Source organism: Hibiscus syriacus, unplaced genomic scaffold, assembly GCF_006381635.1.
Source record: "Hibiscus syriacus cultivar Baekdansim isolate YM2019G1 unplaced genomic scaffold, ASM638163v2 tig00110388_pilon, whole genome shotgun sequence".
Taxonomy (NCBI): Eukaryota; Viridiplantae; Streptophyta; class Magnoliopsida; order Malvales; family Malvaceae; genus Hibiscus; species Hibiscus syriacus.
The window spans coordinates 1326112-1343830 of NW_024062718.1; the positions used below are offsets into that span (position 1 = coordinate 1326112).

Below are 17719 nucleotides of genomic sequence, written 5' to 3' on the forward strand. Positions count from 1 at the left end.
AAAGTCTAGGGACTAAATTTACAATTTTCTCATTACCAAATTGTCAACAAAATCTGCCCCTTTTGACTAGCCTTCATTCGATGCCCCTTGTTGAAAATTTCACTTTTTTTTCAACAATTAATGCACTTTTGGTGGATGCTTTGAACAATACTGACCATCCATCATACTGGGTAATCTTTCCATTTTGGACTTTTTAGAATTTGGAAGCCTTGCCGCATTTATCTTGGTATACTATTTGGATATTGCTTGGATGTCGGGAACCCTAAATGCTGGGGGTTGATTTCTTTAAGAGGAGTCTTGTGTATTAGACTTGTTTCCAACTCATCCGTAATCTTTTATCTCCAATTGGACCGCTCTTGGGTCTTCTTTTTAAAATTCCCATTGGGCATTGGAGCTTTAATATTTTTCATTCTTCACTTTAGTACGTGTCTTGACCAAGATTAAGGTTATTCATTGCACCTTTCTTTCAAATCATATCAAATGATAAGATAGTTAAATGATACATATTTATTTATGCAATATTCCATTGACTTTCAATACATTATCAATGTTTAACGTTCATATGCATGTACGATGGATAGCAATTCTATTAATTTCGAACTTGAAAACTATATAGTAAGACATATAAAAATAATGTAATTATATGATAAGATTGTTTTAAACAAGATTAGCTAGCCTAAAGATTTTACGTGAGTTATATTTGTGGTGAACATTTTAATATATTCAATCATTTTTGTTATATTATATTACACAACTGATATAGATAACGGGTCTACTGAAAAGTACTTATGCTTGCTTGAATGTTTAACAAAGCTATATTCTCTAATCGTAATAGATTTGATGACTCATATTTATATAAATTTTCTGATTTTATAAAGTATGAGTCTTTGATGATATATGCTTAAAACTTATATACTTTTGGACAAAACACGTGAAACCATATGACTTCATTAAATGATGTCATTATTCCCTACACAAATGAAGTCATATGGATAAGATTTGGCACACCCCTTCATGGACACACTTGTATGTTTCATCCTATAAATAAGGTGCCTTGGCTGCAGTCCTAAACCCAAACAAAACAGAAGCAAAGTGCTAGTATCTATCTACACATACACTTTCAGCAAATATGGAAACACCCACCGCATTGTCGACCTCGCTGTCCTCGAAGACATCGGACACACTGCTCGATGAAGTTCGTACAACCCATTCCTCTGACGACGTTCGAGCAGTTGATCTCAAGCCAATCCTCCAAATTATGGACAAGATTTTGCATGATGTTGGGGTTATCAATGTACGTGTGTTAGAATTAGTTGCCATATTTATCTTGCTATATTTTAAAACATGTATAATCTTTCTATATTGATCCTGATTTTGGAGCTGTTGTAGGAGAAAAACGGAGGGAATGTTACCTTGAAGAACACTGCCCTGCCACCCTTCGGTAATGGCACGCTTGAAGCAATATTGGCTGATGTTCACAATGTCTCCGGCGAGGTTGGTTTCAATGTTCATGCATTCTACGTAGTATTATCTAATGTTGATATAGCTTTTGATTTAGTGTTATGATATTATTTTATTCGTATAATGCTAAAACTAACTTCCAACATTTTTCTGAATGATCATTTTGATCCTTATTTTTTGGTGAACTTTAATCCTCAATGTTTTAATTTATTGTCAATATGGTTCCTATTATATAGAAATCGTTAGTTGACTAACGACTAAGATATTATACTGATGTGATATTTTCACATGTGTTAAATTATTATCTTGTCACGTTATCTTAAGGTGATAACGTGATATGTGTCACGTCATTAAATGTAATATTATGATATGTGTCACATCACTTAAGATGATGATATGACATATGACACATCGACAATTAAGTATATATAAAAATATCATATCAACAATATACATTGTTTATTAGTCAACTAGCAGTTTTCATCTAATTAACATGTGTCCTTATGACTAAAAAGTGAAACGTTCGGGTGATAAAATGTTCTAGGAAAGAATAGAAGCTAGAGTAACCATTTGGGTAAATGTTGAGGGTTAATTTTGGTATTATGCCTATTTAATTTTATAGTTATCATGCAATTGTCCTGGGGGAGATGATGCACATGCAACAACACTGAAGCTGCTAGAGATGCTTAAGACCTATTCATGGAACGCAAAAGTGGTGCTTGCCTTAGCTGCTTTTACTGCGAATCTTGGGGAGTACTGGCTGCTTCTTCAGCGGGGGAATACCAATTCGCTCGCTAGTTCCGTGGCTTTCCTTCGCCAAGTTCCCGAAATCGAACGTTTGTACACATTGAAAGAAGAAGTAACTAAACTGGTGCAGGCCATTGGGAATTTAGCAATGTTGAATGCAAAGTTGGTGATGAAGCTGCACCAGTGGTATTTTTCAAAAGATACCCCGCCGATCTCAGATGCCAATCTGGAAATCATTCGGGCTGCGTACTGGACCATTCATAGTTTCGTTCAAATGGCAAGCCTCTTAGGCTTGAGAAACAAGTAATTAATAAGCTTTATATCTATTTATTTATGACAGCATGTAGTTGGAACGCACTCAAACCAGAAGTTTGATTGCATGCAGGAACACTTCATTAACGTCGGAGGAGGGAAAAGCATTGATAATTCAGTTGGAAAATGAAGTTAATCAGATCTATGCTATCCTTAAACATCATTACAAGTCCTGCAAGGTGTATATTGGTGAGTTCTTGTTATTTGTTAATCAAAACAAAATCCAACAAGTCTTTATATACTAAAAAAAAGAACGCAACTTGATACAGGTAAGGAGATAGAAGAAGCCTATCAAAGCCTGTTGAAACTTATGCAAATACCAGGAGGGGGAAACATTGAGGAAATTCTTAATAGATTCCTTGGCGGCCAAGGCAAGGTTGATATCGATAAACTGAGGAGCAAGCATGTCTTGTTCCTCATCACAGATCTTGACATCTCCCTTGAAGAGATAACACTTCTAAATGAGTTGTACGAGAAAACAGCCAGCTACGAGATCGTCTGGCTCCCGGTCGTCGACGGGCTTTACAACAAGCAAAAGTTCATGAAACTGAAAGAACATATGAAATGGTATACCGATGTTCCCACCGTTCTTGAACCTGCAGTCATTAAATACATCAGAGAGGTTTGGCACTTTATAAAGAGTCCAATTGCGGTGATTTTGACTCCAGAAGGTGAGATGACTTGCCAAAATGCACTCCCCTTGTTGTGGACGTGGGGAAATGAGGCTTTTCCTTTCACTGCCGAGACACAGAGAACTCTGTGGCATGCCAGATATAGTTGGGGACTTGACTTCCTTTTCGATGATGTGATTGATCCGGAGATACGAAAATGGGTACGTATCGATAAGATTATGCAACGACAAAGAGTGGACCGGAAAGGTGATCGGAAAGCTGCAAGGTCACAACATGCGCGTTCTTCAGTCCGAAAGGCTTTTCTGGGCTCGACTGCGGAGCATGTTATACTTGTACACAAGAATGAGTCAGGGGAAGACCCTGAGTAAACATGATCCGTTCATGCAGGAGGTTATGAAAATACTCACCTACGATGCCGGAGAAGGCGGATGGGCTTTGTTCTGTAAGGGAAAGGAGGTGATAGTGAGGATGGAAGGAGAAATAGCTCTGAACATCATATGGAAATACGGCGATTGGGAAAACTATGCTAAGAGGTACGGATTTCTCCAAGGACTTGGCTATTACATGGAGGATCAGATCATCCCCCATAGCTGCGTTCAACTTAAACTTCCTTTTGTCAGCTCGGAAATCCCAGGCAAGGTAGAGTGCTGTGAGTGTGGCCGCCAGATGGAGATGTACTACATGTATCGCTGCCTACAGGAGTAAGCAAAGCATACAAATACCTTGGGAAGGACGTAATATTTGCAGTCGACGGCCATTATCAACACCTTCGGCTGGTAAAGAGTCGTGGCTGCTCCATGTGCGGTGTGTTCTATGTTTGACTTTGATGTTTTCATAAAATAATGAGACGTCCGTCCCATTCTTCTTATACTTGTGATCTTTATGATGCGTTCTTACAGTGAGTACACGATTTAACAAAGAGTCATTGCACAAGCAGACTTGATTAAGGACACTTCAATCTTCGAAGTCTTTAAGTCATAAAATCAGCTCACCCACTTTGGGACAGCTCTACAAATTCACCAACTTTCTTACCAAAAATTAAGAAACCATTAAGAGAAGTTCAACCAAATGGCAACGTCTCGTAATTGAAATTGTCCTAAAACCTGACATTGATATTGCTATAAGAAAACCAACTTTTTTCCCTCTTCACCTCATTGTAAATCCATCTTCAAGTTAAACAATGCCATTTTCTTTCTTTTATCTTCTTTTCTACATTACCATAATATCTTCTGGTGATTGCAATAACTTGTGTTGTTTTTATATCTATGTATATGTTGTTTCAAGTGCTGTACTAATTTCTGCAATGTCGGCTATCATGATTTGTAGAAGTTCATGCAGTAAATGAGCATCACTTTCAGCAAGCTTCGAAATCGGAGTCTAAGTCTAACGTAACACTTTTCGTGTTCGGGGACTCGTATGTCGATACCGGTAATTGGAGAAAATCCGTGGGAGGTTCATGAAAAGAGCCATACGGCATCACTTTTCCCGGCAAACCATCAGGCCGATTCTCGGATGGTCGAGTCCTCACTGATTACATAGGTTTTATCATTTCCCATCCTATAATACATGCATTGTTAAATCGTTTAATGACGTTTATGCATTCATTTTATTTTTGACAATCTCATAATCACATTGATAGTGATAGTATAAGAAAAAGGGTATGAGAATATTAATAATGGAAATATTTGAGCAATGGTGGCAGCATCATATTTGGGGACAAGAACTCCAACAGCTTAGGACGAGTTGTCGAGATCCTGCTTTTCGAACACTTTTTCTTGAATCAAACGTTGAAAATAATCGATTTGGGTGGTCATGTTGGGTTGATTCACCAGTGTATCCAACACTCCCGTCCCACCGTATGCGAAATTCATACCATATTTTAGATTCGATCTCTTCACCCCTTTCCTCCATTGATGATACGTTGAGTGGTATTGTATGATTGATAAATAATGTACTATTGAAAAATTCGATTTATGTTCTTCGATAATATTTTCAGTCCGATATTCCTCTAAACTAAATTGAGGGTCACATATTATTTGATTATGAGAGCATGAATGGTTATTGTTCAATTTTTAAAAGTAAAAAATTGTATGGGGGTACTTGATAGGTGGTATAAAGCTTGTGACTTAAGGGGCTTGTAATGTAATTTTGTAGCTTGACAATCTCGTCTTAATATATATCCTTAAAAGCACAATCTCAATACAAAATCATTTGGAGGTTTTATGATCTTTGAAGATATTATAAAAGCTGCGGAATGTATATATAGAGAAAAGAGATGAATGGATGGAGCAAGATGAGGAAAAGATAAAAGAATCGATGATTCATAATCTGTCTCGTATATGTATATAGGAATAGAATTTTGTTACACAATTTAAAACTCTTTTAGTTTTACATAGATTTATGACAGTTAGATGAGTAAAAATAAATGATTGAGATTAACAGTATGAAATGAGAATATATTTACTGGGGGGAAATAGTCAATCTCAATAATCTATTTTCACTCATCCAACAATTCTAAATTTGTGTAAAACTAAAGAGTTTTACTTTGTATAAATGGATCTTGACCCATTATGTGATATGATCCTGTTACACAATGTAAAATTCTTTAGTTTTACACAGATTTAGAACTGTTAGATGAGTAAAAATAGATGATTGAGATTAACAGTATGAAATAAAATTAAAAGAGTTTTACACAATATAATATATATATATATATATATATATATATTATATTTTTTTATTATTTATTTTAGTTTTATATTTTTACTCATTCAACGATATTAATTTAATTTAAAATTAAAAGAGTTTTATATTATGTAACTGGATCATATTTCATATGTATATATAACACTAATTATTATTAGATAATTTGATATATTAAAAAATATAATTTTAATTTTACAAATAAAATTAAAAAATTAACCCTTTTTTATTTAAAAATTTAAAATTAAACAAATAAGATATTATTTGATAATTAATAAGGTACAGTGATTATTAATTGGACAATTGAAAAGATATTAGATGCATTAATGGAAGGAACCTACCACTCTCCGCGTTGTCACAAAAATTACCTATTTTCCTTCAAAAAGGGAAGAAGAAAAGTCAAGCTAAAGGGAAATGAAATTACCATTCCAGGCCCGGACAATTTTGAACAATACATGAAGTTTACATATAACACCTTCAACTACACTAGATATGCAATTATTTACTTCTCATAGCTTAAAATGATATTTTTATTATGAAATAATAATTCGAGTCAAGTTAGATCAATACTCATTCACGAAGCTCGTTACGACCCAACCAACATGTGACAATCCACCAAAAAATAATAAAACCACATGCACAAAAATGGCAAGTACATCATTTTCAACAATTCTTTTATTTTCTAAATCGCAAGACCATATTTAAGACGAATACTTTAGGGTGGAAAAACCGGTTCACACAGGAAGATGGAAACAGAGATTTATCCAACTGTTGATTAGAATTAAGGATAGCAAGCCTGTAACGAAAAGTAAACTATATTCCGCTAGGAAAAAAAAACGAAGAATCAATCTCATTTATCTTTTTTCACTCATCTAACGGTTCTAAATTTGTGTAAAACTAAATAATTTTACATTGTGTAAGTGGATCCTAACTCATATACACACGCACTATATTTCTAGCAGTAAAAGTTAATACATATACAAGACATTCGACAGATCCACGTAATATATCATAACAAAATTTAAGATTTAACAATAAAACTTATTTAGTTTAATGACCTACAAGTAACTAAGCTAACTTTATGTCTGCCACCATCTTCTAAGAATGTTATCTCAAAAAGAGGTAGAAATTGTTTTTCCTTAGTGCGTCTATGTTCATGCAACCAAAATCTTCATATAAATGCATTTTCTATTCATTGAAATTTATTTTTCTAGATAGAAATATATAATGTATATTGACAGATATTGTGGTAGCAATAAATAAACAAATTGAATATAGAACATAACATAAATAAAAAATCAAGCTCGCATTAATATTTACGAGTAAACAAATAAAGTCAAAAATAATAACTAATTCATATTGCAAGATACCGAATACTATATCAATATCAAGTCTTTCGATAGTAATATTAGCAGTAAACGACACTCTTGTTGTAGTAATCAAACATTGATAATAAATTATGTCAAACAAAAGACTAATATTTGGATTAATGTAATGCTCACATTAAGTCTTGCCCGTCTAGCTCAGTTGGTAGAGCACAAGGCTCTTAACCTTGTGGTCGTGGGATCGAGTCCCACTGAGGGTAATTCATAACGAAGGTCTTCAACGGAAGCTGCTCTCAACCTGGCATTGGGGGTAGCCTACTACCCTACCTCCCCCTTACCCCATTACATATGAGAATAAGGTCAGCTAATTAAAATTAATGCACACATTAAATACCTTATAATTGTCACATATTTATTGCTATAGTTGTAGCTTGAAATCCGATCAAATTTTAATTTTTCTTTGGGTCAATTAATAAACACATGAATTACAAGCACACATAATCATCTTGATATTTTAAATAAATTAATATACACAAAAGATGTCATTTTAGCAACATTTTATTTCAAGGAATCCACTAAAATATCATACATAACCAATATGTGAATTTATTTATTTCAAAAATATATATATCTTTTGGTTGAGTAAAAAATATTTATTCTAATAACCAACGATAAAAAAATTAAAGTTTTGATTAAATCAAATTGAATATATACATATTTCATATATTTTATTAACAATATACAAAATCATATAAATATTATCAATTAATTAATTTTTTCTTATCTTTTATGTCATATTTTATGATAACAATATACATTGAAAATATGTGCTTATAATTATAGATTTAATCCAACATATTTTCCCTTTTTCCCTTAATATATTGAACTAAATTGGCATAATGCCAAAAATAACCCCCAATATTTATCAAAATGGTCATTTTGGCTCCTATTCTTTTTTTATTTGGAGTATTTTAGCCCCCAACGTTTTACTTTAGGGCAAAAAGCTCCCTCTATATATGAAAATCATTAGTTAACAGACGATTAACGCTCCAAAATAAGAGTCTTTTTAAACCTAAAATGAAACATCAAGAGCTAAAATGTCCTAGAAAAAATAATGGACAAAATAATTATTCTGTCAAATGTTAGGTACATTTTTATCCTAAAATAAAATATTGAGGACCAAAATACTCTAAAACCAAAATATAAATAAAAAGACCATTTTAATAAATATTGGGAGACTAATTTTTATATTATGTTAACTAAATTTAATAATGTGCCCAAAATAATGAATGTGCACTTATCCCTATAAAGTTTAATCATGCACCCCTACTTCAACCACACAAATATATCCTCTTTGCTTCCCCTACCATGAAAACAATCGAGCTTATTTGTCAAATGAACATATCAATGGAGTATGCTATAAATTTAATCGATTCTACAAAATTTTACCTAGCATTATTAAACTAGTGATTGATATTAATGAATCGCGATCACTACATTCTTCCGTTTTTTATCTTATCAACTTTTTTAATAGACTTTACTCTGGAGATAAAAATAAGTCGGGTTTAAATATTGTTGACATCGACTCGAAAATTTAAAGTTGAACTCGATTCGAAAACTCGTGAGTTTAAAATTTGTTAAGTCCGACTTGAACTTGAACTCAAAAATAGAATTTGACACAACTCGAACTGAAGTCTGACATCAAAACAAAAATTGAAGCTCAACTCGAAATCGAAAAAACTTAAAGTAGAAACATTCTCAACCTTAACTTGATTGAAGCTCAAATTCGAGCTTAAACCTTAAGTACACGAAAGTCTTATATTAAATTTTAAAAAACAACAACATATACATATTAAATTATTAATAATTTTATTTAAAAATTAAAATTTAACATATTATTTTTTCGAAATACTCGCAAGCTTTTCGCATCGGGTATCATGTAGTTCTGTTCAGCTCGTTAAAAACTCAAGTCGAGTCTATTCGAATATAATAATAGTCAAACTTTAATCTAATTGAACTTAAATAACTCATGATATATCTTGTCTCATTTACAATCCTATCCTACCATATTCTCTTTGTCTAGACAAGTTAAACATTTACACAGATGACATGAATTTTTAGCCAAAAATAGAAAATATTAAATTTAACTTAAAAATATTAAACTTTATTATTAAGATTTTAATTTCAACAAGATCAATTTCATTTGAATTTTGTAGAAATTCAAATATTAAAATATAATTTATTGATAAATTTATAAAAATAATATTTATTTAATAAAATATCACCCAAATAATTTATAAATACGCTCTATATAAAACGGGAAAAAGTGGTTGAATAATGCATTGGAAAAATTCTTCACATAGTGCAGTCGAACAATTATTTGTCTCCATAGGTCTCCAAGAGCACATGACGACCTCCATAGGTCTCCAGGAGTACACGGCGACCTATGGAGCACTTGACGACCTCTATGCGAGAGAAGAGTTTCAAAGCGAGGGAAGGGAGAAGAGTTGCTGCAACAGAGAATGCTTTGTCGTAAGGAACACTTGACGACCAATGAAATCACTGTAACAAATGCCTCAATTTAAGAAATAATTTGATTAGAACCATATGAGAAAATATTTTCCAACGCCGTACATGGCGAGGAAGCCATATAAAACGTGTTTGCATTTTATCCTTTACCCATGTGTAAATATAAAAGGGTATTATTGTCACAAAATTACCTTACTCAAGAGAGGCATTTTATGGGAACGAGAAGGCCACGGGAAACTGTTTTTATATACACATGGGTCGTCAAGACGGTTCCCACAGGGAAAGGAAGCCCACACCCAGGCAAATTATCGAACACATGGTAGGCTTTAATCTAGTGAGACCCTAAACTCAAAACCCTCTCATAATTTTGGAGAAAACGGGTGTCATATGAAAACATTTTAGAATCTGGAAGTCAATTAGTGAAGCAGGACAACGAGAAATCAAGGTGAGTTTCCATCTCATTGATTTTGATCTTAAGTTGCTGTCTTTAGTGTTGAAGTTTCAGTTTTTGGATCAATGATTTATTCCATCTTCAAAAACCAAGTGTCCATAAGAAATGGCTCCTGGATTCTCCCAACTTGTGCTAAAAGTGTTAGTTTTTGCCGAATAAGTTCATTGTTTGTTGTTAGATATGAATCTGGAATTGCAGGAAAAGAACAGTCGTTTAGTATTTCTTACCTCATAAACACACTTGGGTTGTCTCCACAATCTGCGTTATCAGTGTCTAAGAAGATCCATTTTGAGACCTCTGAACAGCCAGACACTGTGATTTCCTTCCTCATGAACCATGGCTTTTCAAAACCCCAGATCAGAAGCATCATTCAGAAATGGCCTGCATCTCTTTTATGCAATCCCGAGAAAACACTTTTGCCCAAATTTCAATTCTTTTACTCCAAAAGAATTTCGGGTGTTCAACTTTTAAGAATCCTGTCTTCAAACCCTGATATCTTGAGATATAGTTTGGATAACCGCATCATCCCAAACTTCAATGCCTTGAAGGAGTTCACTCGATGCAACGATGATCAGGTGTTTTCAGCATACAGGAACTATTCTAACATTCTTTCGTGTGATTTTCGATCTATGATTGCTCCTAATCTTGCAATCGTGAAAGAATGTGGGATGCCTGAACCAACTATTATGGTTGAACTTGTTCTCCACCCAAGAGCCTTTGTAATGAATCCTGATAAGTTTAGAATAACGGTCGAAGAAGTAAAGAAATTGGGATTTGATCCTTTAAAACGTAGCTTCCTTACGGCTCTTCAAGCTTTCTTTCAGATCAGTAAATCGTCATGGGATAAAAAAACCAATGTTCTTAAACAATGGGGATGGTCTAATGAAGTTGTTCTTTCAGCTTTTGTGAAGTACCCGAGATTTATGATGTATTCTGAGCAGAAGATCACTGCGGTAATGAGCTTTTTCGTCCATACAATGGGATGGAAAGCATTGGAGATCGCTAAGCATCCTGTTCTTATTTCGTTTAGCTTGGAGAGAAGAATCATCCCAAGGTGTTCGGTTCTCCAAGCTTTGTTATCAAAAGGTTTGATCGAGAAGTTCAATATTTGTTTTATGTTGAAATGTACCGAAAAGGAATTCCTCCAAAGGTTTGTGATCCCTTATGAAGATGCTTATTTATTGAAATTATATGAGCAGCAGTTAGGCCTTTGAAACATAGTATGACTTTAGATTACTTTGATCCGGGTTTGAGTGTCGGATATGAATATAAATCAAACGCTCGTGTTGGATACGAGTACTTCAAAAAATTCTAAAAGAGTCCTAACAGCATAGGCATTATTTAGATGCTACAACTGAACAAATGTGCATTTGCCTGTGATTGTTTGAAGATTGAATTTATCTCCTTGCTCTTCATTTGCCTTGCATTAATGTATTATTGGCTTTCAATTGTTTTAATCCTTATTGAGTGAAGTGATGAACCATCTTTTCCACATTTGTGCTTAACTTTTGGGTCACACGTGTTGACATGAAAATACAAATAAATAAAGATGGACTGATGATGTACAAATTTATGTATCGCTAGTTAATCTGATGATTACACATTTATTGATGTTACATTAATAAAATGTAAAGAGTTCACATAATGAAACAATGAAGGTAATTAGAACACAAAAAACTACAAAAATGTTATATAAACTACATAAACAAATGAACATTCAAATTTATAATACCTTTGATGTTAGTGTGATTTATTCAAATTCATAATTTTCAAAGGTTTATAATATTAATATTATGGATTCCCCCCCCCCCTCCTTTTAATATATGTCTATTTTTTTATTGAAATGAAATCAATTTAGACAAGCGATATTTAAGAAGTTTTATGTCTATAAAAAGCCCAAAATTTTACTAAATTAAACACTGCTCAAAATAGATTTGGATTGGAATGATTTGACTTCCCAAATTAGCATTATCTATTCCTTTAGATTTGACATTATAATTCTCATCCATCCAATAATAAATTTTGCAACAATGATACTGTACCTCTTTCTGCTTCTTTGGTTGGCTCCATCATGGAGCTATGGAGTCAGCTTCGACCCCTTCACAGATAAAACAGAAATCACCCATCACGGTGGCCCAATCCTCACCAGAGAGGTGAATCTAATGCTCATTTTTTACGGAGATGACCATGACGATGATCAGAAGAATCTGATTAGGAATTTCATCAAATCGTTGAACGAAGATAGGAAAGCCACCAGTGATAAAGGTGTGCCTCAGGTTTCCACTTGGTGGAAAGTGGTTGAAGCCTACCAAGCCGCGGTTCCCGGAGCGAATGCCGGAAAACCACCTGAGATCAAGGTCATTGCGGACAAACAGAAGATTACCAGTCCTAAATATGGGAAAGTCTTGACCGATCAAGAAATTATTCCCAATCTCATCAAAGACGTCACTCATGGAGATAATAAGGTCATCCCCGTCATCGTAGCCGCGAAGGATGTAACCGTCCAAGGACTCTGCACCGGAAAATGTGCTGATAAAGGCGTTGTTGGTAAGTTTCCGGTAAAAAGTAACGTGAATTACTCTTTGATTTCTTTACTTTCTAAAAGGTAAATTTTATTATATCACTTGATGATGAGATATATATGTGTTACACTAAACATATGATATAATATATGTTGTGTTATTAAAGTAATAATATAATATATATTATATCATTAATTAGATACATATAAAAATATAATATCAACAACATATGTTGATCGTTAATTAATTAATATTTTTTATTTAACTTAACTATTTTAACAAAAAAATAAAATATCAAAGTTAAAATACTCTAAAAAAAAGTTAGATGTTAAAGTGACCATTTGAACCAACGTTGAAGATTAATTTTGTCATTACACCATCAAAAATATCTATAATGTTTGATTATATAGTCATTTTAGCTTATATTTTTTTAAAGTATTTTAGTCATGCCATTTCATTTTAGGTCAGGACACATAACATTTGATTAAATATTCATTTAAGCTTTTATTCTCTTTTTTAGTATTTTGACTCAAATATTTTATTTTAGGCTTAATATAAAAACAAGTGTCCAAACTATACCGTATTTCTCAAATATGTGCAAAAAAAATTCGGTCAATCTAGATGTCTAATGTTACAAACGTTACTACTTTAGGTGCCTCGACCGTAATGACCATTAAAAACCTCCGTTAAGTGACATGTGTCACGTTTTGATAATTTTGAAAATTTTATTTTTTTTAAAAAAATTAAAATTATTATTATATATAAAAAACCCTAATTTCTCTTAAATTATAAAAAAAACCAAAATCCGTAACCCGCCAACATCATCCTTGCTGGCCACGGTCACTGCCGTCGATGTCATCCTTGTCATCCCTCTAGTCAGGTGTCGTCATCTTTGTTGTCGATTGACCGTTGGAATCATGTGGGGTCGAAATTTGTAGCGTCGTGGTTTGTTGGGGGTCGCGTCGATTGGCTCATGTTCCGGTGGATTTTCATGGGATTATTGATCGTTGGGTGGGGTGAGGTAGGGTGGAGATTCAACAGCGACAAGGGGCGGCAACCAGATTGGATTTAGAGGTTAAAATTAGAGTTTTTATTGTTTTGGATTTTTTTAAAGTTTTTCGAAAATTTGGGTTTTTTTTTAAATATAATTTTTTTTAAACAAATTTTTTAAAATTATCAGAACGTGACACATATTACTTAACTGACTATTTTAATTTTCGTTATGACTGATGCACCTAAAGTTGTACGTTTGTAACGTTAGACACTTGGATTGATAGATAAAATGTTTGGGCACCTATTTAGAAAAATGATATAGTTTGATCACTTATTTTTATATCAAGCCTTCATTTTAAGATAAAAAAGGCTTAATATAAAAATAAGTGCCCAAACTATACATCTTTTCTCATTTAGGTGTCTAAATTTTTTTGGGTCAGTTTAGGTGTCTAACATTTCTAATATTATCATTTAAGTGTTTATGTCGTAACGACCATTAAAAAAATCCACTAAAAGTAAGTCAACCCATTAGTATTTAACACATGGCTTGATTTTTTATTTTATTTAATTTTTTTAAAAAATAAAATTCATAAAATCTTTAAAAAACTATTTTTTCATATTTTTCATAACATCCCCCAAGACTTTCAATTTCAACGCCGACCACCACCAATGACGACGATCATCAACTTATCCGCCGACCACCAGCCCACCAACCACTTGTCTACCGTTGAAATTTAGGGATTTTAGGGGTTTGAAGCAACGATTGATGACGACCAGTGGGTGGGTAGGAGGAGGTCGGTGGGTAGGGGCAACATTAATGATAGACGATAAATGAGTGGGGTCGATATTTGGGATTAAGGATTTTGGTACTTCTTTTGAGATCTTAGTAATTTTTTGAATAATAATAATAATTTTAAGTTTTTATTAAAAATAAAATTTTAAAATTTTATAAAGGCACCATGTGTCACATTCTAAGTGGTTGATGGAATTTTTTTAATGTATTTTACGTTTCAAGGCACCTAAATGATAACATTGAAAACGTTAGGTGCCAAATTTTACAAAAAAAAAATAGCCACCTAAATGGGAAAAGAAGTATAATTTAGGGGTTTTTATATATTAAGCCTTAAAAAAACTCAAATTTTAAAGCTTTGTTGATTAAGAATTTCGACAAACTAAAAACTTTTTACCTAAAAAAATATTAGAATTAAAATACTCTAATAAAAAATGAGTCTAAAATGGTTTCTTTACTTTCTTAATGGTAAATATTACTAGCAAAATTTTTCAATCTTTGATGGAATCATAGAGGGACATGCATACATCGTGGTGGGAAATCCCGAAACGGAATGCCCCGGAGCATGCGGATGGCCTTTCCAGGAGGCTGACAGTGGGCCAAAGGGGCCGATCCTAAAACCACCTAATGGCAATATGCCAGGCGATGCAATGGTGGTAGCCTTCGCCGGAGCATTGGTTGATACAATACTCAGCCCTCAAAATACTGGCTTTTTCGGTGGAAATGAGTTTGAACCGTACGGACCCGCAACGGTTTGCAGAGGCATTTTCGGTGAAGGTGCCTCCCCTGGAAACCCCGGTAAAGTCCTTACCGATCCAAAAACCGGTGGAAATTACAACGCTGTTGGAAATGATGGGAATAAATTCTTGGTTCCGGCGATTTGGAATCCTAAAACTAAATCCTGTTGGACTCCCATGATGAAAGGAGGCCCTTATGACTGATGGAAAAAGGCAGTACGATTACTTATTCAAATTGGTTTATTATTTTATTACTATTGTTTCATTCTTGAGAAAAAAATATTATTTTAATTAATACATTGAAATTCATGTATTTTTATTCAATAATATTAAGATTTGATTAATAGATTTGTTTACTTAGTTATTAATTATATTTTTTATCTAATCACTGATTTTTTTAATTTTATCAATTAAATCATTTAATTATTTAAATTATGTTAATCAAGTCATGTGTGTTATTTTTTTTATTTTAAGTTATTTAATTTAATAATTTTTTTATTCAGGTCATGATACATGTTATTGTATTGAAGGGGATTGAACCTACGAACTTGAAGTGACATTTAGTATATAGATTATAATAGTTTATATATATATGTCTCTTTGTTGATGGAAACATTTGGGTTGTGACAACTATAGACAATTATCACTTTTGGTTTGAGTGAAGAGCCAACATTGATGATGGGTCTATCTTTGGACGGTGTCGAAGTGTTCAATCTCTATAATGAGGTAGAAAAGAAAGACCATGGGTAAGATGATTCCATCCTTTATCTCAATCTTAGTCAAGAGGTTTTATAGTAACTCTTGGAGCTGGTGCCAAGCGTTTGGTTATTATGGCTGCTCTTAGATTGGCATGCTAGGTGAATATGTTCAGGTGACTATAAATTTGACTCTAGTAGGTCACATAGTCTGTTAAAGGTCATGTAAATAGGTCACAACTTTCCAAGGGATGTTAAATATTTGAAATCTTTCTACCAGAAACGTTTTTCCTATGTCTTTTAGAGGTGCTCATCTGAAATCCTACCTACGAAGAGGTTTTTTCTCGAAAGTTTAGAGGTGCAAGGGTGGAGATGACACACGAACAATGTTTGGTAGAGGTACAACATTTGTCCCCTTAGTTGAGGGAATGTCATAAAGTGACTTGACCCAAGACTTAGTCATTAATGGATCATTTTTGTGAAAATATCGTAACAATTATTTCTTGAACGACTCAAAGGTTTGAATGTGTGACATCTTGTGTTTAGTGTGATGAAATGACTCGTTATATTGACAGTTGGAGATGTATTGTCTCATCTAACTATATAAGGAGAATTTGAGTATCGATACTTGGGTGAAAATATTGATACTATCAATGAAAAATTGTTATAGATCTTATTTTAAATGAAATTCGAGTGTAGTATGATTAATGATACTTAGAAATAGGGGTGTAAAAGATGATCCGGCCTGTAAAACTGACTGAAATCGATTCATGTCAAAATTGTTTTTGACTTGAGCTGTGGCGATCCGAAACAGACTCGAGTCGGAACTGGTGTTGACCTGAACCCGAGTTAGACCTGAAAATTATGGATCTGAACCTGACTTGCACCCGACCTGAGAACGACCTGAACCTGAATTAAACCGAAAATATGATACCCGAACCCAAACTGCATCCGACTGATATGAACTCGAACCCGAGATTGACCTGGTAAATAACTGGTATTACCCGGCCTGTTTTCAACCTAACATGTTATGAACATGACCTGTAATTGACTCAAGCTGTAAATAATCTGACATGTTATTAAAGTGATATGATATTATCCTGAGTTATAAGTAAAGTTATAATTAATATAATTATGTTATTTTAAATTTATAATAAACTTATGATAATTAAATTAATATGATTACTTTTTGAAATTTAGTTTTTATATTAATTATAATTTGTATATTATAAATTTGGTTTTTATGTTAATTCTAATTCTTTATATTCTTTATATTTATTATATTATAAATTTATTTATAATCACTAATTAAATTTAAATATTATCTTATTGAACTTGATTTTATTAAATTATATAAATTGAGTTAAATATTCATAAATCTAATTTACTTTTAATGTGAAAATTGATTAATAATTTAAGTAAACTTAACTTGAAATTTTAAAATCAAATATTTTTGAAATGATTGAGTTATTAAATATTTAAAACTTGAATAACATTACAAATACTAAAACGAAAAATTATAAATGAAGTTAATTTTATTACACTTGAAAACACTAAATTACAATAAAATCAACTAACAAAATAAATTGGGAAATTGAGAAATTGGGAATTTAGAGGGAATAGAAAAATTTGGGAAGTTGGCGGCAAGGATAGTGTCCAACAAGATATTTTGGGTTAATTAGGTTCATGCTCCTCCAACAATCATCATTTTTCCACTTGTATTTGATTTTTGATTTCTTTCATTTTAGTCATGGTTTAATCGTAAATATCTTCTTGAATTTTCAATTCGATACAATTTAATCCTTTATACATTCTAATTACT

At 32.8% G+C, this 17719-nt stretch overlaps 2 protein-coding genes and 1 pseudogene across 2 annotated transcripts; all 3 read left to right on the forward strand.

Annotated features, from left to right (window-relative positions):
- The first annotated feature begins 1091 nt into the window (after positions 1-1091).
- LOC120122957 lies at positions 1092-3861 on the forward strand (annotated as a pseudogene).
- Positions 3862-10126: 6265 nt separating this feature from the next.
- LOC120122951 lies at positions 10127-11481 on the forward strand. Its single transcript, XM_039141980.1, has one exon. It carries the CDS (start codon positions 10226-10228, stop codon positions 11372-11374), a length of 1149 nt encoding a protein of 382 aa, XP_038997911.1. The 5' UTR covers positions 10127-10225; the 3' UTR covers positions 11375-11481.
- Positions 11482-12190: 709 nt separating this feature from the next.
- On the forward strand, positions 12191-15437 carry LOC120122985 (protein EXORDIUM-like 1). Its single transcript, XM_039142006.1, has 2 exons — positions 12191-12707; positions 14979-15437. The coding sequence occupies exons 1-2, from the start codon at positions 12191-12193 to the stop codon at positions 15404-15406; spliced, it is 945 nt and encodes a 314-aa protein (XP_038997937.1). The 3' UTR covers positions 15407-15437.
- Positions 15438-17719: the final 2282 nt, after the last annotated feature.

What these genes read in the sequence shown, in the direction of transcription:
- LOC120122951 (XM_039141980.1), top strand. Translation starts at nt 10,226, where the DNA reads ATGATTTATTCCATCTTCAAAAACCAAGTGTCCATAAGAAATGGCTCC.
- LOC120122985 (XM_039142006.1), top strand. Translation starts at nt 12,191, where the DNA reads ATGATACTGTACCTCTTTCTGCTTCTTTGGTTGGCTCCATCATGGAGC. An exon ending in TGCTGATAAAGGCGTTGTTG is followed by an intron (nt 12,708 to 14,978) that starts GTAAGTTTCCGG and finishes ATGGAATCATAG; the next exon opens with AGGGACATGCATACATCGTG.